General features: G+C 42.5%; 1 protein-coding gene across 2 annotated transcripts in view; it reads right to left on the minus strand.

Moving 5' to 3' along the window:
* Nr2c1 (nuclear receptor subfamily 2, group C, member 1) overlaps positions 1 to 22,977 on the minus strand; it is a 55,790-nt gene that overhangs the window by 16,591 nt on the left and 16,222 nt on the right. The window contains exons 1-8 of one of the 2 annotated variants that reach the window (XM_005374482.2): positions 18,838 to 19,018; positions 16,436 to 16,663; positions 13,318 to 13,399; positions 12,629 to 12,808; positions 10,517 to 10,664; positions 10,341 to 10,431; positions 6,597 to 6,781; positions 4,875 to 5,040 (exon numbers count right to left, since the gene is read on the minus strand). In XM_005374482.2, coding sequence (XP_005374539.1) covers positions 4,875 to 5,040; positions 6,597 to 6,781; positions 10,341 to 10,431; positions 10,517 to 10,664; positions 12,629 to 12,808; positions 13,318 to 13,399; positions 16,436 to 16,663; positions 18,838 to 18,840 — 1,083 coding nt within the window. In that variant the 5' untranslated portion in view covers positions 18,841 to 19,018. Of the gene's footprint in view, positions 1 to 4,874; positions 5,041 to 6,596; positions 6,782 to 10,340; positions 10,432 to 10,516; positions 10,665 to 12,628; positions 12,809 to 13,317; positions 13,400 to 16,435; positions 16,664 to 18,837; positions 19,019 to 22,977 lie in introns of those variants that run through there. The other variant, XM_005374480.1, reaches the window with a different exon arrangement.

The following is a 22,977-nucleotide window of genomic DNA, read 5'->3' on the forward strand; positions in this document are numbered from 1 at the left end:
GTATGTGCCAAGCAGGCATTCGGCACTGAACTATATTCCTAGCTTGCCCTGAGAAGAAAATTTTTTAAATGTTCATAAAATGTTTATTGGTAATAGAACTAGCACAATCCTTAAGGAAACAAAGCAATTATTAAATATTTTAAGCATATTCTTAGGATACAACTGTTTCTGCATGAGTATATATATTAAAAAATTTAAAACTATTATACCTTCTCAAAATTGCTCCAGGTGAATGGGGAAACAAGCCTAAAAATTTAGGGTAATTGCCAAAAATACTAGTTTTATGGAAGAGGAATAAATAAAATGAAAAGCAACAATGAAGAATGCCCTCTACTGCTGGGCATGGTAGCACATGCCTGCGATCCCAGCACTAGGGAGGCTGAGGCAGGAGGACTGCCCCAAGTTGGAGGTCAGCCTGGGTCACATAGTGAGTTCAAGGCCAATATGAACTACACAGCAAGATCTTGTCTCCGGAAAAAAAAAAGAAAAAGAAAAAAATACCCTCTACTAAAGTTGGCTATAAGCATCAAAATACTTGTAATACTGTATGTAAAACTTGAATACACTGCCTTTAATTTACACAACAGTGGTGTTCAATGAAAACCTTCTATTGCTTTAATTATAAAAGTGAAATCATCCGCAAAGTACACTAAGGAAACTGTTCTGTCATGTTATTTTATTTTAGAAAAGGAAATGTTTCAGTTTATATTTTATATACTTTACACGCCTCTAGCATTACAGTACATCAGAAAGTTAACCTGGCCAAAGAAAATGAGTCCACTTCACAAGTCTCTGAACTACAAAGATACACGTCTTTCCTCATACATACATGGAAGCCCAGTTTCTACTGCAAGGATGTTACAGCCACTCAAGAATACCTATGACCGTCAGGCTTATAAAATAAACAATGCATATTTTTCAAAGTATAAAAATATTTAATAACTTGAGTTGATTTTTTAAAAAGAGTATTAATAAGACCTAAGCCTGACCAACCTATTTTAGAACTTGCCTTTTTGATTAGTTGCTTTTATGATTACTTTTCTAGCAGTTTCTGCACAGCATTTTGCTAACCGTCTGTACAATGTAACTTTCAGAAAATCATCTGACTTAGGTTAGGGTGTCTGGGTTCTGCTACTTCTAACTTTTTATTTGTCTGACCCTAAATCATTTACTCAACAACCATTTACAGAGAAATACGTGTGCTGCTGTCTTGATGGAGGAACAGAATGAAACTAGCTAGAGAAGTGGCTAAGATGCCAGGTATCCTGGCTGACACCTATAATCCTGCCACTGAGGAGACTGAGGCAGGAGGATCACAAGGTTGAAGCCAGCCTGAACTATGTAATGAGACTCTGTCTCAAAAAAAAAAAAAAAAACAAGGTTAAGAAAGGGAATATGATTTGTGGGAAGCAACGGGTGTTGGATCAGAAGGTGGAGGGCCCTAACAAGTCATGTTATAGAGACTGGACTTAAGCACACACAGGCAACAGGAAGGCTTTTATTATTTATTTAAAGAAATTTTTTTTAGCAGTTCAGGGGATCAAACTCAGGGGTCTGCACATGCTAGGCAAGCGAAATAGTCAAGTGACATATTTAGAGTGATTTTTAACAAGTATCACACTGGTACTAGTGCATAGGACAAGATACAGCAGATGAACTGAAAGTAAAGATATTATTTCAACACTGTAAGTTACAAATTTTAAGAGACCTAAAACATGCCAATGGAAATAAAACCAAAATGGAGAAATTAAAGAAACAGAATGACTAAAGGAGAGGAGGCCAGGCATGGTGGCACATGCCTATGATTTCAGCACTCGGAAGCCAGAGCTAGAACAATGGCAGCAAGTTCAAGGCCTGCCAGGGCCATACACTGAGTTCAAGGCTAGCCTGAACTACACACTGAGACCCTGTCTCAAAAAACAAATTGAAAGGAGGGGAGTGAGACATGGGGAGATTGAAGAGGACTCTCAAGTTTCAAATACAGGTGACTAAGAAGACTGGGATTCTAATACTGAGATACTAAACACGAAGAGGACAGTTTTGCAAATCACTTTTTTTTTTTTTTTTTTTGAGTTTTGAGACAAGGTCTCACCATGTACTTCCAGCTGGCCTTGAACTTGCAGCAATCCTCCTGCCTCAGTCTCCCGAGTGCTGGGATACAGGTGTGCGCCATCATAGCTGGCTGGAAATCACCTCATTTCCATCTCACATACTTACTTTTAAAATGAGAATACTATGTACCTTGATTACAATTGTAAGAGAATTGTAAGAAGCAAGAGAAACAGGTAAAATTCTTTTAATAAAAAATGTTATACTGTTCTAGACTCTTCACAATTCTAGCTTCATTATTAGATTATTTCTCCTTATTACCTAGAGTTGTTCTGAAGAAGACACTGAAAATCTTTCTTCCCCTACCAAAGGAGAATGTTTTAACCTCCCCAAAAGAATGCATTAAGGCTTGTGTGAAAGAGTGTGTGAAAACAGGCTGCGAACTCCACTCTGGTAAAAACGTGTGAGAAGAACGATGCTGTCCAGCTCAGCAATGAGGACAGCAGTGGCTGGACCTCCTGACAGCGGATGTCAGGCCTCGGAACTGCTGATCAGGAAACTCAGAAAAGCAACCACAAAACCGCCAGGTACTAGGAACTAGGCAGGGAACTCACTCACAAATAAACCTCCTAGTTTTGGGACTGTAAACAGATCAAAGAAGTGTCCTGCTCAGAGCAAATACTGCAGAGTGCTCTCAGGATGGCATCTTATACCTAAGATATAAGAAGTTACAGAAGGAACGGGAAAAAGTCAACTCTAGAGAGTAAAAGCGAAGTTCTAATTTGCCTAATTAATCTCTTCAAAACACTTTTTTCGGGTATCAAAATTCTGAGGAACAACATCAAAGTCAAAAAGTGAACAACTAAGTCCTCTGGCCTTTTTCTTTGCACTGGGCCCTTCATATACTTGTCTCATTTTACCCTTCCCTCCACTGACAGCCAAGGCAGAAAATACAGCTAAGACAACAAAAGAACACCTTTCCTTTGGAGAAGAAAGAACAACGGGAAAAAAATTCCTTGACTTGCTACATCCCTGTCGATAGACCCTACTCTAAATTTTAGAGATGACACTGATTAGTCTCTTAATTTTTCATGACACTCATGAAAACTTTTCTTGTACAGACCAGATAATTTCTGTTTTTTTTGCAGTGTTGGGGATCAAACATCAAGGCCTTGTGCATGCTAGGTAAGTGCTCTACCACTGAATTATACATTCCCAATCCCAGATAAAATATTTCTAATTTCTCTATGTCAGTAAAGTTTTACTTTACTTTACTTTACTTTAGTAAAGTTTCACATGAAATTTGATTCACTGATAATCGACTATATGAAATTATAGCAATTATTATTTAAGCCATGATGACTTTTGTTAATGCCTATTCTATCAAATTGACTTTTACAAACAAGAAATTATTATATGCAGTTGGCTCAATGATCAACCCACCTACCTTACCTACCTACCTGTCAGTACTGAGGACTGAATCCAGACTTTTGCCCTGAGGTACACCCCAAGCCTTTTGTTCATTTTCTATTTTGAGACAGGGTCTCACAAAGTTGCTGAGTTGCCCCAGCTGAGCTTGAAATTACGATCCTCTGCCTCAGCCTCCCAGAATGCTGGGATTAGAGCTATGTGTCACCACATGCCTGGCCAACATTACATTTATTTTATGTTCGTTATTTCTACTGGATATATATAGATATACCTGATAAATGCACATTTTTTTATTAAGAAATCTTTGGAAACTGTACTCCATAGTGAAATTACACACAATGACCCTTAGATGTTCCAGAACAGCTACATTTTGCTAAGTGAAATCACATACACACATTCAAGAACTTTGCACACCACTGGGTAACAGGACCCGTAACTGGCAGAGCAAAGACACAATGTGAGGAAAGTGGAAGAAGTCAAAAAGCAGGATCTTAATCAAATACTATAAATTGATCTTTTTAAGCCAGGTGTGACGGCACATGCCAGCAATTCCAGTACTTGGGAGGCTGAGGCAGGAGGATTGCTGGGAGTACAAGGCCAGCCTGGGCTATATAGTGAAGCTGAAGGTCAGTATGAACTACAGAGTGAGATCCTGCCTCCAAAAAAGTGATCTTTTTAGTCTTCTACATGCATTGATGTATTGTTCCCATTATAAAAATGTATTTAGGGAAAAAAATAAATTATAAATATTATATAATATACCTCCTTCAAAATGGTAAAAAAGCCTGATGTAGTGGCCATGCCTGTAGTACCAGCACTTGGAAGGCTGAGGCAGGAGGATTGCTGAGAGTTCAAGGCCAGCCAAGGAGAGCTACTTAGTGAGTTCAGGACCAGCCAGAACTACACAGCGAGACTCTGACCCCCACCCCAAAAAGAGTAAAAAATGTTAAAAGCTATAAGTTGAAATGTACTAATTTGTACTTTACTGTGCTAAGGCTGAAAGCTAATTAGGATGATACATAAGGAATGCAGTTCTCTGTCATTATGATGGCAAAAGTAAAAACATCACCCTCTTAGACACTGATTTACACTAAAGCAGCAGCCACTCCTCACTGAACAAAAGCAGTGCACTCAACACCAGGAAAGCCAAGGCTTCACGTGAGAAACCCTGCTGACAGTTCTAAAGCTCACTCCTTCAGGGCTACTACAACTGCCTCTTACAAGGGTGCTTTAGGCAGCTGTCATCTTCCACAGCCAGATGTGTGCGTATTGGTTCCGGTCCTGATATTCCACCAGGGACATTTCTGACTTGAATAACACAAAAAATGGACTTTTGAAAGGCAGATTAAAATCAAACAATGTTATATAAAAGCTGTAGAAATCTATAGAAATACCCTGAAAGCTACATGCGAATCGCTGAGAAGCGGCCCCTCTTTCTCGGCGTAACTGGTGCTGGCCTCGCCCACAGTCAGGTGTCCACCTCCTTCCATGCCCTCCTCTGAGCGGTGACAGCTACTGCTCTCTCCGGGGTTCAGCGCTTTTGCAAGGGTATCAAATGCCCTGCGAGGAGACATCAGAGGCTGTGAGTGTGGCCAATCTCCAGCAGTAAAATTGAAATTCTATACAAAACCCTGAAATTAAAATTTAAAACTAAAAAATTATTTAGAAAATAGGACTGTAAGTGGAGCTCTGGGATAGAATGCATCGACAGATGTGCAAGGCCTGGGTTTAATCCCCGCCCCACTCAACAAGCAGAAAGCCATCCGCACACAGCTCTTCAGAAAACAGAACTGCGTGGTATCACTCCATACTATTTCAATGACTTCTATGAGTCCCTCCAAAAATCAAATTAAACTGCACATTACCAAAGAATCAAAGGATTTAAAAAAAATCTTGCCAGGCATGGTGGTGCACACCTATAATCCCAGCACTGCCCCAAGTTTGAGGCCAGCCTGAACTACATAGTGAGACTCTGTCTCAAAAACCATAATCTTATACATTTAAGAGAAAGAAAAACTCTCATGCTTTATTTTATACACAGAAGTTATTTGGGAAGAATGAGAGTAAGAACTTACGTTGATAACTGTACTGAGCACAGTGCAAAGCTGAGTCTTCACTTACACATTCAGATAGTACTTTTGGTTATACAACTAAATGTAAGCTGCTAAGATTTGAGATTAGGATGATAATTAACCAATGTTAACAAATAACTATCCAAGATAGCTCTGCATATTTTTCAGTGGTATCTCTGCCTTCTAGAATTCCTTAAATCTCATGTCTCATGCTCAGCGGAGTATTCACTGTAGTGCTTAAATGCAATCTATTCAACATTTTCTTATTTTGTGGTGCTGCAGGTCCAGCCCAGAGCATCCTGCCTGCTAGGTAAGCGCTCTACCACTGAGTTCCACCCTCAGGGCAATACTCAGTATCTTAGATCGTGAACGAGTGAGAAAAGTCTAGAGAAATTCATTCAACCACTCAACAGTCTGTGACACACAGGCAGGTGCCACTTCAACCAGTCAATTCTTGTATTGCATACATTTGATAAAATTGTTTTCACATTTCCTGTTATATCACAAAAATTAATGAAAAAATATGCAACTTTTGGTCATCCTGCACTTAACTGGACTGGTAAGTGGTTAGTATCCTAAAAATATTGACAAAATGAAAGCATGCCAGGAGTACTTTCTTTAAGAGTAACTTAAAACTATCATTAATTCCACTAGCTCTTTTATCTTTATTTTCATTAATAGAAATTAGTGTGGAGTTTGTCAACATGACTGTCTGGCAAGAAAATGTTTTTCTCTACACACAGAAAATAAAAACTGGTGACTAAAATATTGGAAATGTCACACTGAAATTATCATGTATGAGGGAGAAAATTTCTAAACTTTTTCCAAGATGACATTTCTGATTTTACAATATTTACTTACTGTTCTTGCTATTTAAAATCTAACCTGTTGGATACAGTATTTTATACTACATATGGTCTTTCAGTTACAGCTTACTATGCCTTAATTTTTAAATATTTGTTTCCTGAAACTTCTGTAAATAGTACTTAATACAAAAATATTCCAATACACATACTAAAGAACACTTATCAGAGTGGATCTCACCTTGAGACATCACCGCTGGTCTGCATTTCTTGATGACATTCGCCCAAAGATGTACTGCCATTGTTTAAACTTTCCATCACAGGCACGTCGTTACTATTTTGAGAAAGCTCTTCCGTCTTTCCAAGATTTGCTAATGACGTAACCACACTGGCCAAGGTACTTAAATCTCCCTGACATGATTCAGCCTTTAAGAAAAAATATTAAAATTCTGTGAATTGGTGTATCTTTTTAAGATCTAAAATATTTAATTCTAGATCATGAAATGCAAAAAGAAAAGTACACTAAAATAAATGAAAGTCAAATCCATGAGCCCCGACACTTCAAAAACTTCTTGAGAAAAATCTAAGTTAAAAAAAAAATAGCAGGTACATTTCTTTGAAATGGTTTACAGCTGCAGGCGCAGCTGTGTCTAAGGCCTGCTTGTCCAGCGTGCACAAGGTGCTGCCTTTGATCCCTAGTTCTGTTAAACCCATAAATACCCCGAAACTACTTCATGGGTATCTAATCCATGTCAGAGCTGCTTCTTCTATAAAAAGATATTAAATCACACATCTTTCCATTTATACTCTGCTGTTTATTAATAATGCACATCATGTATTCTTTATGCACTAGCTGTAATTATTTTATAAAAAGAACATTTTCTAGCTGGGCTTGGTGGAATACACTCTTGGGAGGCTGAGACAAGAGGATTTTAAGCTTGAGACTTGCCTGGGCAACTCAGTGAGAGAATTCTAACTCTACACTTCTTCCTTTTTCTTTTTGACAGTCTCCCTATGGTGCCCAGGCTGGCTTTGACCTGGCAATCCTTTTGCCTAGCCTCCCTAGAATACTGGGATCATAGGTGTATGCCACCAGACCTGGTTTTCCTTAACAGTTACCCACAAATGTAATTTGTACAGGAAAGGTGAATAAGTGTGTTATGGTTTGTCTGTGTGTCCCCCCAAAGCCTCATTCGGCCATGGGGCAGGCTTTTAGAGTTGATTGAGGTGTGAGAGCTACACCCACCCTGGGGTGGATAGTTTGCATATGTAACGGAGAGGAAGAGGGTGCTTTTGACTATTCCTCGCTGGGGTGTGTGCATGTTGCTTTTGCTGTAGTCTGCCACCCTGAGCCCTAGCCCTCTGCCATGTGCCACTCTGCCTTGTAATCTGCCAAATACGGACTGAAACCTCCACAAACTGTAAGCGTAGTAAACCTTTCCTTCCTTAATTTTGGGCGTCAGGTATCTTGTCCCAGCAATGACAGAAAAGTAACCAAGACAAAGTGCCTGATCTTTCTTCCTTAAGTCCAATTTTTCAGAGCAATGAGCTGATACATTTGATATTTCAATCCATTCTTTTTCAATAATTATATCCAAATCTAGTGAGAGCAACTGACCCCAGCTAATGTTGTTTTCAACCCTAAGATAATACATGTTTCCCTGATACTTTGTCACTGAATCTTGAGTTAGGGAAAATTGATTTCAGTGAATAAGTGCAAAAACACACTTGCTGTACCCTTCCCAAAGTAACAGTCCCAGAATCACCTGAGGAAGACCCCACCAGGGGCCAAGTTTCTGTGCAACTTCTACTTGTATATGTATTTTATTTCACCCTTGGAAGAACCCTGGCAGGTAGGAATCACTGTCCCTCTGTGACCACACAGAACCATCACTCAGGACAGGAAATCAGACCTGTGTGACAGCCAGGTTCACACGCCCGACCACCGCTGCACATGCACCCTACCCATGAGTAAGAGTAGTTATGGTTTTTAAGTACTTTAACATTAGACTAAAAATGCTTATATACTCTTTTCCACAAAGCACAATGTCTACTAGAGCTTTCAGGTTTTGCCACTGCAGACTTGGGCAACACGGAGAAACTTCACTGTGTGATGGGACAGTCTGGAGCCACTGGCTTCTTTCCTGCTACTGAAACTGAGGCCTGGCCCACACACATGCTAAGCACACACTCGGTGATGGGATGATGGCCGCCAGACTGTGTGAGGCTATGTGTCAGAGAGACCTAACACACAGGCTGTCATCGGAATCCAATCCAGGGACACGGTGTGGCGTGCAGGCGAACATGCGCTTCTCCACAGAGCCCGGCTCCCAGAACAGCAACCTCTGCTCTCAGTCTGAATCCTGAAGGCAGGGCAGGGTGTAGCTTTATCACTGCCAAGTACCCGGGAAAAGGCCGAGCCACCCACTAGTAATGACACAGCAGAGCTGGCCTGAGAGGGAGGCGAAGAGCTGGATTATGTTCCCTGTGCAGACTAGAGGCAGAGACCGCCCAAGTGCACACATCAGGCAGTGGCCCATGAAGCCTGGTTTCAGAGCCCTAATACTGAGAATGCCTTAAAGTAGTAAGTAACAAATACACAATAAACTGGAAAATACACGTAACTAGAACAAATAATCTCTCCGGTCATAGAAAGCAGATTACAGGGCTGGGCATGGGGCCTAGGGTGCAGGGGTCACTGTCACGGGTGGGCTCTGGCTTTGACCCCATAGATCACTGAACAAACCAAAACACTTCACTGAACTAAATAAACCCAGACCCTGTTACTGGCAGAGAGGGACCTTGACTATTAATTCTCTACTATCTTATTAGGAAAACTTTGTTCCTTGTGCTGACAGCAGTTTCTGAGGTATACAGAAACTTTATGGGTTCAATTTAAAAAGAAACCTTTGTTTCCTTTAGAGCCCTTCTCTAAGCGCTAGCTGCTTCAATCTCCAAGAGACTGCAACGACTTGGATGTGTATCATGACAGCCTGGTAGTCTTAGGAACTCTAAACTCACATGAATGGTTGGGGGAGGTGAAACAGGGTTTTACAAGTTCAGAATGGTCTCAAACTCACAGCAATCTTCCTGCCTCAGCCTCTCTCTTGAAGGCAGGGACTACAGATGAGCACCATTGTGCCTGGTTTTCAAGTGAATGTTTTGATTGAGGTGTGCAAAGAATTTCTATCTGAAATATTTTAATTATTTGGCACTAACAGACCTGTAGTAGAAAATAAAAAGACGTTGAGAATTTTGCATCTATGTTTCTTTTTGTGATAACTTTTATTTTAGGATGAAAGAAAAGAAACCTAGAAAAAGCCGGGTGTGTTGGCACACACCTGTAATCCCAGCACTCAGGAGGCTGAGGCAGGAGGATCTTTGTGAGTTCTCGACCAGCCCGGGCTACAAGTGAGCTAAGGGCCAGCCCAAACTGCATATCAAGACCCTGTCTCAAAGAGACAAAAAAAAAAACAAAAACAAAAACAAAAAACCCTAGAGAAATTCTTTTGTGACTTTCATCTTTGAAGTTATAATTCTCCTAGTAAAGTAACAGACATTTCTACCAAACAGCTGATAATTTATGTTTTAAAAAAGCAACTTGTAATGGAGAATAAGATCAAATCAGTTAACCAAAGTGATAAGAGAGACAAAGAAAATGAAAAAAAAATCTAACACTTAGAACAATATTTTTTGGTGACTGAGACAGGGTCTTGATATGTAGTCTAGGCTGTCCTTGGACTGTGTGGCCCAGGCTGGGCTCCAACTTTCAGCAACCCTCCTGACTCAGCCTCCTGAGTGCTAAGATTACAGGAGTGTGCCATCATGCCCATTTAAAAGCTTAAAGAAAACCGTAGCTTTTAGAGCTGGGGGTGCAGCTCTACGGTACAGTGTGTGCATACCACACATGCATGAGCCCAGGTTTGTCCAGCACCAAAAACCCAAAACCAAAACAAGGCTTTAAATGGCACTGAACGCACCGCACCTTCTCTGGTGTCACCAGCATGGCTGACTCGGCTTTCACCCCCGACGGATGGATGTTCACGAACAAGCCCGGGTCCAGCAGCCCTGCTGACCTGTAACAGTGAGCACAGACCTCAGTCTCGCCAGGCAAGAGGCAGACGGTGGAGACTCACTGTGGGCCACTGCCCCGCACAGTACCTTGCGGTTTCACTGTCCGTCACGAAGGTTGGAGTGGCAGCTAACGGGCTTCGGAGGTCTTTGCGGATGTAGATTTTTTCTGTTGAAGCTGCACAGTTGGAAGATTTTTCTCGTGACATTTCAATGGGTTTTCTTTCACACTGAACAGCTATAAAAATGCATTCAACAATGAGGATACAGAACTTAGAGGCAACTGTTATAAATTAAGCTCAGGATCAGCAATGCTGCTAATAGGAGCCATGGCTAACACATTGAATTCCAAAGACGACCATAAGTCTTTAGCTGGGCATGGTGGCGCACGCCTGTAATCCCAGCACTCAGGGAGCTGAGGTAGGAGGATTCTTGTGAGGCTGAAGCCAGCCCAGGCTACATAGTAAGTTCAAGGCCAGCTCGGGCTACATAAGCAAGTTCAAGACCAGCCTGCACTAGAGAACCTGTCTCAAAAAAACAAGCTAAGTAAAATATAGAATCACTGTCACAGGTTATGGTGGGACATGCCTATAATCCCAGCTACCTGGGAGCCTGAAGCGGGAGGACTGAAAATGCAAGACCAGCCGAGTAACTCAACACTTTATCTCTAAATTAAAAAAGAAGGGGATATAGCTTAGTGTTAGACACTGGGATCTTGCCTAGTATTACACATAAACATGTGTGGGGATGTATGCATGTGCACACCACACAGAATAAAAGCTCATGGTCAAAAAGGAAGAACTAGTAGGAGTGGTGGTGAATGCCAGTAATCACAGTACTTGGGGAGGGTGACGTAGGAAACTCGCAAGTTTAAGCCCAGAACAGGCAACTCAGGGACTTCCTGAGACGCTGTCTTGAAATAAAAAATGATTTTTAAGGAAGGGGCCAGGGCTAGGAATGTATTTCAGTACAAAGCCCCTGGGTTCAATTCCTACTGCTGAAAAAATAAAAAAAGAGAATTAAAAGCAGGAATCTCATTTAAAAAAAAATAAAATGAAATTTAAGTCAACTGCAAATAATACTAATAGACACAAAAAGGCCTAAGATACATCATCCTTTTTAGCCAAGGGCCATGAGATTTTTTTCACATGTAATTCAACTGCCTAGTCTTCATAATATAACAGCTAATATAAGTACATGAAATATTTACAAAAATCTTATTTCATAATAAAGAGATAAAATAACGTAACTGGTAAGTGAACATTTGGGGAGGAAGGTTTGGGTTCAAGGTAAAAACCACAACCGACGGCTGGGATTCAGAGCAGTTTTGCCCTGACTATCTGTGTGCCGTGTGACCTGCTGACTTGGCTATAAAAGGGCACGCTGTGAGCTAAGTCAGCACACATATTGGGCACAAGGTCCAGCACAGGGAGGGTGCAGTCAGTACCGTACTAGCTACTCTCGTTACCTTCTTCATCACTCCAAATTTTTGGGGGATGCGAGTCTTGCTATGTTGCCCAGGTTGGCCTTGAACTCCTGGGCTCAGGTGCCGTAGCCTCCATTAATCACTCTTTACAAGTTTAGTCCAAAGTAAGTTGGTAAGCCAGGCATCAGGCCACATGCTTGTAATCACAGCAGTCAAGAGGCTGAAGCAGGAGGATCCTGAGGAGGCCAAGGTCAACATGCATAATATAGCAAGATGCAGGTTCAAAAAACCAATCAATCAAACACATAAGAAAGAAAAAGAAAAAAGTAAATTGATAACTTAAAGTTAGGTATGCTTTTTTGTTGTTCTTGAGTTACAGACTCAGGCTGGCCTCGAATGATGTAGCCCAGGTGGCCTGAAAAAAAAATCACGATCCTCCTACCTCAGCTTCCTGAGCACTGGGATCAAAGATGCACACCATCCTACTTGGCAAGTTAGGCTTTTCTTCTATTTATCACACTAAATTCAAGCTAAAAAACATGCTTGTGGGCTGAAGAGATGGCCCAGTGGAGGAGTGCTTGCCTGGCATGCAAGAGGGCCCACGTGATCCCCAGCAGCAAATGCAACCCAAATTTCCAAAAAATCTGTCAACTGAGTAACATACCCATGTACATTTTCTTATATTTTCAGTTGAAAAACTGTGAATCACAGAACATATACTTCTGACATTTTAATGTGTTCATTAGTCAGAACCCTCCTTTCCAGCTGATACTTACAATCTTGTTTCATTCCAAAGGCGATGCACCTCTGCAGCCTGCAGTACTGACATCGGTTCCGATGGTGTTTGTTAATAATACAGTCCTTTGATCCACGACATGAATATACTAAATTTTTTCGGATGCTTCTTTTAAAAAACCCTTTGCAGCCTTCACAAGTTACTGCTCCATAATGACGCCCTAGAGAGAAAATATTTTAGAAAATACAAAAGATTCATTTTTCTACAACAGAAATAAAACTCATTTCTTGAAAGCACAATATAGAAGATGAAACAGATTTTTTTCCAGATGAGCCCAAAGCTTTTTCCACCTCCATAATGCAAATTATTCCTAGGACAGGACTCAAGAAGTAGGATAACAAGGCAGCATATTCCGAAAGATCACAATTCATTTATAAACAGTCTTTTCACAAATTTAATTTGCACATTCATGAATTTTTTCACTTTCAAAAGTGAAACTCTGCATAATTCACTGAAACATATATCCTACTCATTACAAGTCAAACTGCACCGAAGTTCTAAAAAAGTGAATATTAAAAAGCTTTGAGAAAAAAATTAGCTAAATATTATAGGCTACAAACGTGAGCCATAAAAATGAAATATTCCTTGCCTTTCCTTTTTACCTTCAGAAGAAACATGGTAGTGCGGTAGTGATTTTAACAACACAACACGAGTTACTTTTAATGTTACCTGATGCTTTGTCTCCACACACTACGCAAAGATCGAAAACCTTATTTGGTCCCTGGTCTTGTGAAGAACTATCTGTTAAGAGCTTAAAAAAAAGAGAGAAAAAAAATGTTATTACTCCGGAACATTCTCATTCTAGAAAAGCGAAAAAACATTCTTTTTACTTTCTTTATAACGTACTGTCAAATTTTAAACTCTGTAATCATCTTGTTTTATTTTTCTTTATGTAGAGGTAAAGGGTCAATGCTGTGAAAAACAGAGGGTTGGAGTATCTTTTTAATTTGTTCTAGAGCAATGAAACCAAACTGCACAGACAGAAACCCACAAGTTCAAACGGGGTACTGGCTTTCCTCGGGAGACCCTGAGCGCTGCAGGAAGCAGTTGGTCCCCACAGCTACCTCTGACGGGTTCAGCACCTTTCCACATGCAACGACATGACTGAAGCGCCCAACAACATAAAAAGATAGCACTGAACTTTTTTTTTTTGTTTTGTTTTTGTTTTTTCTCCGGTACCGGGAACCGAACTCACGACCTCGTACTTGCCAGGCAGGCGCTTTTGCCGCTGAGCTAAATCCCCAGCCCTAGCACTGAACTTTTTAAATGCAAGAGGGAAATATAAAGAAACCGATGCTGTTGATGCAACTACCATCACATGACTGAACACCAAGGCACAGACTCCGGGGGAACTGAAGGTCTGAGCAGGCGGCCGAGAGGAGCTGCAGCACCACGCCGGAGCTGGACAGCGAGGGACGTGCAGCCAACTACAGAGCTAGCCTGGTGCGCAGGGAGGAGGCGCCCTCAGGCACAGCTACTGGGAAACTGGCAAAGGAACACTAGTTTCTTGTTTTAGGTTTATCCTTCAGCCTTTTCACTTTTTCTTGCAATCTCGTAAAATGTAAGTAAATCATTAATTCAGTCCAAAACACCAGCCAGGTCACTTAGCAAATACCTTCCCTCTGCTGTTAAGGCAGACGGTAATCCTCTCTCCCCTGACCCTTCTTTTTCCACTACGAGTGTGAATGCCTTTGGGAATTTTAAATGAGAAAAAGCAAACAGAAAGACTTAACGGTTCTTAAAATGACTGCCCTTTATTACGTAACACAAGGCAACATCGCTTCCTGTCCCACAAAAAAAAATATCAGTCTTTGATAAGTACTTTTAAAGAAACAAAGGTGTCTGGTGTGGTGGTGCTCACTTGTAATCCCAGCAACTTGGGGGTCTGAGGCAGGAGAACCACTGAGTTTGAGGACAGCCTGGGCTACCCAGTGAAACCCTGTCTCAAAAAAAAAGAAAAAACAAAAAACTAGAGTTTGGGTAATGCACCAATACCGATTCATTTATTATAAGAAATACACACCACACAAACATAAAATGTTAGGGGAAACTGCTGGGTGTGTTACTGAAACTTTGACTAAATTGTCAATCTTCTGGTAAATCTAAAACTGTAAAATAAACATCTATTAAATAATGATGAAATTAAGCAAAAATAAATTTAAAGAAATTAAAATATGTATGCATGCATTTGGTTTGTCTGTATCTTTTGTGTTTTTTTTTTTTTGTCTTTTTGAGACAAGGTCTCACTATGCAGTTCAGGCTAGCCTTAAGCTCCCTTTGTGGCACAAACTGGTCTCTTAACTCACAACGATCCTCCTGCCTCAGCCTCCCAAGTGCTGGAATTACAGGCATGAGCCACCAGGCCAGCCTTGTGTCGTTGACAAAACAACTTCCTACCCGTAATTCTACCTATTTTCTACTTAGTTTCTAAAAATAATACAAATAATGTCAATGAAAGGGCAGAATCTATTACAATTTATTCAAAGGCAAAACTTTGTTCTATAAAGTATGAATTTTTTAACCCTTAAGGGATTTTCTCCCATCCTGAAAGTGGAACCCTGCTTTACGTAGGCATGCCTCCCCTGTCTCTGGGGGCAGCCCTCGGGGGCACTGCATCTGAACACAGCCACCCTGTGGCAGGAAGAGTAACTGCAAAACCACAGTGAGAGACTATGAAGTAGGAACCTACTCCTTAGGCGGAACATGTCATTTTAATTCTCACCTAAGTGGACTAGCAGACCAGCTCTCACTGTGAAGCAGGGAGGTACTGGTGACTTTCCATGGTGCCAACTGGGGGCCTCTGCAGCAAGTCCCCAATCTCCTGCCAAGTGTTACAGCGTACGGTAGGAAGAGCAAGACACAAAATACTGGTGCTGCCAGGGATCTGGGATGACCAGCTGTTCTCGAGAACAAAAGGCCATGAGGTACCGCGCACCCTGGTGTTTATTTAATACATCTGAGTCTAGGTCAATGGGCGAAGGGTGGTGGGTGTTTCCGGGCACAGTAATAGCAACTATAGTGGGCTACAAAGAAGAACCGAGCATTCTTGCAAGGACGAAAACAATACTGAGACAGGGGCCATGAGGACACTAGTTTCCCCAGGTGCCTATCAGCTCCCACAAGTCTTCTCTTGCCCTGTAAGCGCCATTGTAATCATCAGCCCTAGGGCTTCCAGATGTGAGCAGAGAAGAACAGGGAGTTCCCGGTCTAATCTGGCCCAAGGGGAGGACAAGAACAAGCACCGACGTCCCCTAGACTCCATTTATAATTCCTGGTCCCCACAGGCAGGGACACTGGGGTGGGGAGGGTGCATCAGTGGCCGACAGGACGGTGTGGATGGCAGCTCCCTTCTCAATCCAGCAGACTCCTGTGGGTCTGGAAGCGCAGCCACAGGACACCACCTCTGTCGCGTGGAGGAGGAGGAAGAGGTCTCTCAAGCCGGTGCGCAGCAAGCCCCAGCAGCCGTTCTCGGAAACCTGGCCGTACACTGTTGCTTCAGCCTTCCCAACAGTTCTGTGAGCTTTCTGTATTCTTTCCGAAATCCCTCCCTACCCAAAGTAGCTGGAGTAAATCCTACCGTATGTAACTAAGAACACCCCGATTCTAGGGGTGGCAGTGAGGATTCTAAGAATGAGAACAGTAACCCCCAAGGGGTGGTCCCAGGCTGCTTGGTGCGGCCCAGTGGCTCACTGCAGCGCACTTTCCACTGGCGGCATGAGGGTGTGAGGCCCCAATGCAGGGTGTGTGCAGTGCTCCCACCAAACATTTAGCCAGTGCAGTCACTTACCTGGAGGTGTGGCGTGGACAGGTCCGGAGCCGTGAAGAACAGCTGGTTGACGCCTGCGGCGTCTGGAGTGGTGAGGAAAACCTTGCCTGGAGAGTTCTGCTGGGCCAGGATGACCTTACCAGGCCCGGCGCCATCGTGGTTCGTCAAGATGAACTGCTTGCCCTGGGCGTTAGGATCAAGTGCTGTCACAATCTGGATTTTCTGTGCAGTCTGCTGCTCTGTAACGATCTGAGACGGGCACACTGAATCCATAACCAGTAGGACAAAATCTTCTAAGTCCAACTGCTTAATGACACAATTCTCCCTGATCTTTAGACAAAGCTACAAAAGCCACCATTCTATACTTTTTCAACTTGTAATTCTACTTTTGTGACATTACAGCATATAGCAATAGACAAAAGTGGAAATAAAGGTGCACTAAGAAGACTGTCAACCATCACCAAGCGGCTCCTTCCTCCCCGGCTGGCCCTCCCCTCGCCAAGGCCCAGCTGTGCAAAGCAGACACCCTCAAGCAGCCTGTCAGCGGAGAGTGTAAGGATATCCTGCCGAGGGTATTACTAGGGTTAGCAAAGTGAAAAGGAAGCAGGCAGAGCAAGAAGCGCGAGGTACTGCAGGAAGGAGAGCAAGAGCGAAGCTCTTTCGAAGGAGCTGACATTTCTGTACAAACTAGGGGGACAGAGCCTGGCTGCCAGCTCCTGAGGAAAGAGCACCCCATGGAGGAAGGAGACGTACAAGAAGAAATCGTTGGACAAAGCAGAAGAGTAGTGTAAGGGGCATAGAGTGTGAGTCGGACAAGGTGGAAGATAGAACCTGAACAGCAGCTAGGGCCAGACTGCGGGGAGCCCCACAGGCCACACAAAGGTCTCGATAACCTACTGAGTGCACGTGGTGCTTGGAGCTTGACATTGCAGGAGCTTCCATTTTAGTTAAGAGTCACACTAATACAAATGGCTAAGAGTGTATATGAAAGATCAGTCAACATCTTTAGCCATCAGGGAAATGCAGATCAACACCACACTGAGATAGGCCTGCATGGTGGTGCACACTTGTAATTCCAGCACTTGGGAGGCTGAGGCAGAAGCACTGCTGCAAGTTCGAGGCCAGCCTGAACTGCACAGCAAAACCTTGTCTCAAAAAAAAGCCAAACAAACAAACAAACAAAAAAACCCGGAAACAAAACACTACGCTGAAATTCCACCTCACTCCAGTCAGAATGTCTGCCATTATCAAGAATACAAAAAATAATAAACGTAGCCAGGCATAGTGGTGCACACCTACAATCCCAACATTTGGAAGACTGTGGCAAGAGGATCACAAGTTTAAGGCCAGCCTAGGTTACAAAGTGAGTTCAAGGCCAGCCCAAATTACACAGTGTAACACTGGCAAAAAAGAAAACAAAAACAAACAACAAAACACCCCCTAAAAAACAGAAACATGAAAAAGAATCACTCTTAAATTTAGTGACAGAACTAGATTTAGTGTAAAGAACAGAATTAAACATTTAAGGATAGAATTAAATCCCAGCCTTTGGGAGGCTAAGACAGGAGGGTCCCAAGTTCAAGGACAGTCTATACTACAAAAATTGAGATTGTGCTTCCAAAAACCCAAACAAAACAAGTCAGGCATTGGGTGCAAAGCCTATAATCCCAGCACTAAGGGAAGATGAGGCAGGAGGATCAAAAATTAAGTCTCTTAGCGAGATGCTATCTCAAAACAAAAAATTTTAAAAGGCTGCGACTACAGTTCTGTGCAAAAGCTTTGGACTCGGTCCCTAGTATTGCAAAAGAAAAAAAGACAAAAAGCAATAGAATTGTAAGGTCAGAAGGGATACTGCTATAGCTACTGTCAATATACAGGAGGACATCAGCAGCAGCTACACTGGTGTGGAAACGACTGGGTTTGGGGTTTGGGGAGGAGAGAGGAGACCTGACAGGCTGCTGGCTAGAGCGGGAAGAAAAGGAGAAGGCAAGGCTGACTGTGCAGCTGGAGCCAGAGCTGCCGTCTGCTGAGCCGTCCAGGAAGGGCAGCCCACAGCAAAGAGAGCTTCCTAGCACTGGAGTTCTTGTCAGCCAGGTGTGACAGGGCACACCTGTAACTGCAGTACCTAGATGGCTGAGGCAGGAGGATCCCAGGAGGCCAGCTTGCACAATTCAGTGTGACTCCATCTCAAATAAAAGTTGGGGATGCTCCCTGGGTTCAATCCCTAGTACCCAGGATAGAAGGATACATACAGGAAAAGACAGTTTTCAGGCTGGCCTTGAACTCACTTTGCAGCCCAGGCTGGTATTGAACTCTCAACAATCCTCCTGCCTCAGCCTCCCGAGTGCTGGAATTACAGCGTGCGCCACCACACCCAGCTTTACAGTGTGACTTGGAATGGGCTCATGTGTAGCAGGCTTTACCATATTTTAAACTGTTCTCAGCTCTGTTCTGGATGGCTTCTATCAGCAGTATGGCTCCCACTCATTTCTCAGACAACAGCATTAGGGGCATGCATGGTGCAAGCGTCACTGGTTGAAATGTACTTAGAACAGCAACAACAATTTACTGCAGAATAACTGTAATAACTGAAGACCAAAACAACTAAAATGAAAAAAAAAACCAATTCAAATGGACTTCAACAGAAAAGAACAATAAATACAGTAACAGTTCTCAGGTCCCATTTCACTCCAAAAATTTCCTAAGAATCCCAAAGAGCTTTCGTTTAATGTGGGTTATATACTGATATTTAATATATTAAAATTTTCAAAGAGAAATCTTAAAAATAATTCATCATATGTGAAGAGAAATAACTTGTTAAATGAAAAATAAATTTAAAGGTGAGCTGCAACATGCAATCAAAAGCTCTCTTGAAATCCACTGGTCCCCTCTGCAAATGGAATAGTTCCTGAGCTCACACATGATTTCCTACCATCATGCATTCATCACTGGAAAACACTGGTTTACTGAATTAGGCAGCTTTTGGAAAATTCCAGTGTCCTTGTCAAAGCAACAGTGAAGAGGCAAGGGACATCTGGGTATTATAATAAAGACAGGCTGGGTGTGGTGACATGCTTGTAATCCCAGCACTTGAGAGGCTGAAGCAGAAGTATTACCGCGAGTCTGAGGCTGGCCTGGACTACATAGTGAGTTCAAGGCCAGTCTGAAGTACATGACCAGGCCTTGTCTCAAAAAAGAAACAAACAAACAAACAAACAAACAAAGACAGTTTTGACCTTGCTGACTTTCTGGAAGGTCTCTGGATGATACCTTCAGAACATCTGTATCCCACACGGACAGTCCCAGGTGTCTAGGAAAACTGGCTTTATTGCTTTAGACTTCTGTGACCTGAAGAGGTATGAAGGACCTTTCCCTACTGGCAAGTAGGCAATTTTACAGCAGGTCTAGCTAGGTATCATCTGCTCAAACTGAGTTGATACTACACACCTGGAGATACGATGCCCCACAAGCTGAGAGCACAGACCTCAAGACTGACCTGATTTTAGATATAGTTCTCAGTCTAGGCCCCTGGAATTTTTGATCAGTCAGGCACAAATTGGGTTTTTCAAGAGTTCAATAGGAGGTTTGGAAATATAGTGAGACCTTGTTTTAAAAACTAAAAACATGAGTGGTTTCTTTCTTCAGATCACTCCTTCTAAGTTTGATTACTTTGTAGAACAGCTCATAGAACTCAGGTCAAGCCAGGTGTAGTGGCCCATGCCTGTAATCCTACCACTCAGGAGGCTGAGGCAGGAGGATCACTCTGAGTTTGAGGCTAGCCTCAGCTACAAACGGAGTTCAAGGCCAACCTGAAGTGCATAGTTAAACCCTGTCTCAAAAAACACACAAAAAAAGAATTCAGGTAAATACTATACCCAGCCATCTATTAAAAAGGCCTCTTTTGTTTTGTTTTGTTTTATGCAGTACTGGGGCTGGGCCCCAGGCCTTGCGAGTGCTAGGCAAATAACTCTCCCAGAGCTACATACAGCCAAGCCCCTTTTTTACTTTATTTTGAGATGGTCTTGCTAAATTGCTCAGGCTGGCCTTGAACCTGCTATCCTCTTTTCTGCCTCTGCTCTGCAAGTCGGTGGAACTATGTATGTGCAGCTACACAGGATATTTTAAAGGATATAAACTAGCAGCTAAATGCAGACACACGGGACACAGTCTGGAAAGTGCTGAACACCTGGGCTGCACCACCCTCCTGGCAGGTGGCTGAGTTTTGTGAGGTGGGACACGTTCAGTTATCTGGAAGCTCTGTGAACTCATCCTTTCAGGCTTTTATGGAGACTTAACTGTGCGTGTACCATAGAAACATGGAAACATAGATAACCATGTCAGACGTGACTGCACAGAAAAGGGCATAAAGACTGGGCGTGGTGGCGCATGCCTGTAACACCAGCACCCGAGAAGCTGATACAGGAGGATGACTACGAGTTCGAGGCCAGCTTGATGCCAATACCCCCAGCAAGGCTTCCCTGTGCAGCGCTCCCTTCCCAGGATGGGCCAGGCTTCTGAAACGAGGAGGTCCTCCTTTTCATGGCAGCCCTGACACAGAAAGGGAGATTAGGTCACAGCCAGCCTTGGAGGACAAGGAAGCGAAAGGGGACAGGTCACAGGGAGAGACTGTTGTGAGGCTTGCTTCGGTGGCCAGAAGTACCCCAAAACCACTCTAGTCACTTAGGTCCTAAGCAATGAGTCAGGAACTGTGGAAAGTGAGAAACCCCTCTCACAGGCGACTCTAGTTCATGACCACGCACCCCTCACACCCCAGCCACCCTCACTGGCGGGTCAGGGTGTTTATACCCCGCAGTGATTGCAGGGCAGACATAGTCTGCAGTTTGGAGCCACAGCATGGGTCACACACAGATCTGAATAAACAAGTCATCTGTCTTCTAAAAATATTTTTGTACTAGTGTTATTATTATTTTTTACTGTTATTTTTTACTGTTAATCTGCCTTTTGATAAACTTGTGCAGGTCTTTTTAATACAGAAATCAGTTGATGGTTAGTTAGATTTAATTTCTCCTCAGGCCAGTCATTTTTTAATAGGTATTACATCCTGAGGAGGCTTTAACTTAATTTTAGAGTCTTTTCTTATCAACATTAACTATTGTTGAGACTTAGGCGAGCATGGTGGCACCTGCCTATAATCCTAGCCATTCAAGAGGCGGAGGCAGGAAGATTGAAAATTCAAACCCAGCCTAGGCAGCTTACTGACTTCACGAGGCCCTGAGTTTAAATAAGAATGAAAAAAGGGACGGGGATGTAGCTCAGTGTGAAGGCTTTGTGTTCAGTTCTCAGTGCCAGAAAGGGGGGAGTATGGCTATGACATGAATGGCAGACATGCTTGCATTTTAACACTGTCTATCTCTGTCTCTATACTAGGTATTGTTTGGGACAGGTTTGCCATTTTAGAAGCTCTTCAACCTCAGTGCTAACATGTGGACCCTTCTGAGAAGAAGAGCAGCTGAAAAAGTCCCAATAGTGCAGTTCAGAAGGAAGGAGCAGAGCTAAGTGCACAAGAAAATGCCTCTTCTTAAATTAGATGCCACTGGTCTCCACAGGAGAGCTAGACAATGTTAAACATTTTACAACAGAGGTCATTGAGATTATCTTTTTATAAGGAATCAAACTCAGGATCTTATGCTTGCCAGGCAGGCACTGTGCCACTGAGCCATATCCCCGGCCCCAGTCACCGAGAACTGAAGTGTTAGACCTCTTACAAGGGAGCTATCAAAGACATGTGCTCAATGATAAAGCAGAGTGTTAAAGCATATGGAAGATGTCTTGGGGTTGGTAAAGTAAAAGGAAATTATATAAGGAACCTGGACACAAAATAAAATTGCTGAAAAAAATGCAAAACGAGAAAAATTCTCTCACAATGTAGAGGAAAAAAACAAAGAAATCAAAATACAAAAAGAGGAGAAAACTGGGGAATATAACTCAGTGGCACAAGCACCTGCCTGGCAAGTGCAAGGTCCTGAGTTTGATTCTTGATACCAAAAACAAAACAAAACAAAACAAAACCAAAAAGTGGGGAAACAAAACAGCTATCGAGGCCCATTCAGGAGATATAATCTGTGCATAATAGGAATACCTGGAATGGAAGATGAAACAAATGAAAGTGAAACAATAATTAAGGAATGAACTGAAGAAAACTTTCCAGAGTTGAAGAACAAAGTGGGCCTGCAATGGAAAAAGGCTCGCAAGATAAAATTTAGTAAGAAAGCAACACCTAGACATATCCTGGTGACCTTTTTAAATTTCAAGGGTAAAGAAAAAAATTTACAAGTATTCAGAGAACGCAGGTTCCCTACAAAAGGGGAAAAGGCAGGCTAACCTTATGTTTTTCTCTTGCAGTTCTCAATGCCAGAAGACAATGGAACAACATCTACAGAGTTTTAAGGGAAAATAATGTGGAACCAAGAATTATATACTCTGCCAAGTTAGCATTTTACTATGAAGGCCACTGCAAGACATTCACAGATACTGAGGGGTTAAAAAGTCTATCACCCAAGAACCTTCTCTGAAACATTTGCTGAATCATTTACTGCAACCAA

This window comes from Chinchilla lanigera, unplaced genomic scaffold (genome assembly GCF_000276665.1).
Source record: "Chinchilla lanigera isolate Chin_1 unplaced genomic scaffold, ChiLan1.0 scaffold00004, whole genome shotgun sequence".
In the NCBI taxonomy this organism is placed as follows: Eukaryota; Metazoa; Chordata; class Mammalia; order Rodentia; family Chinchillidae; genus Chinchilla; species Chinchilla lanigera.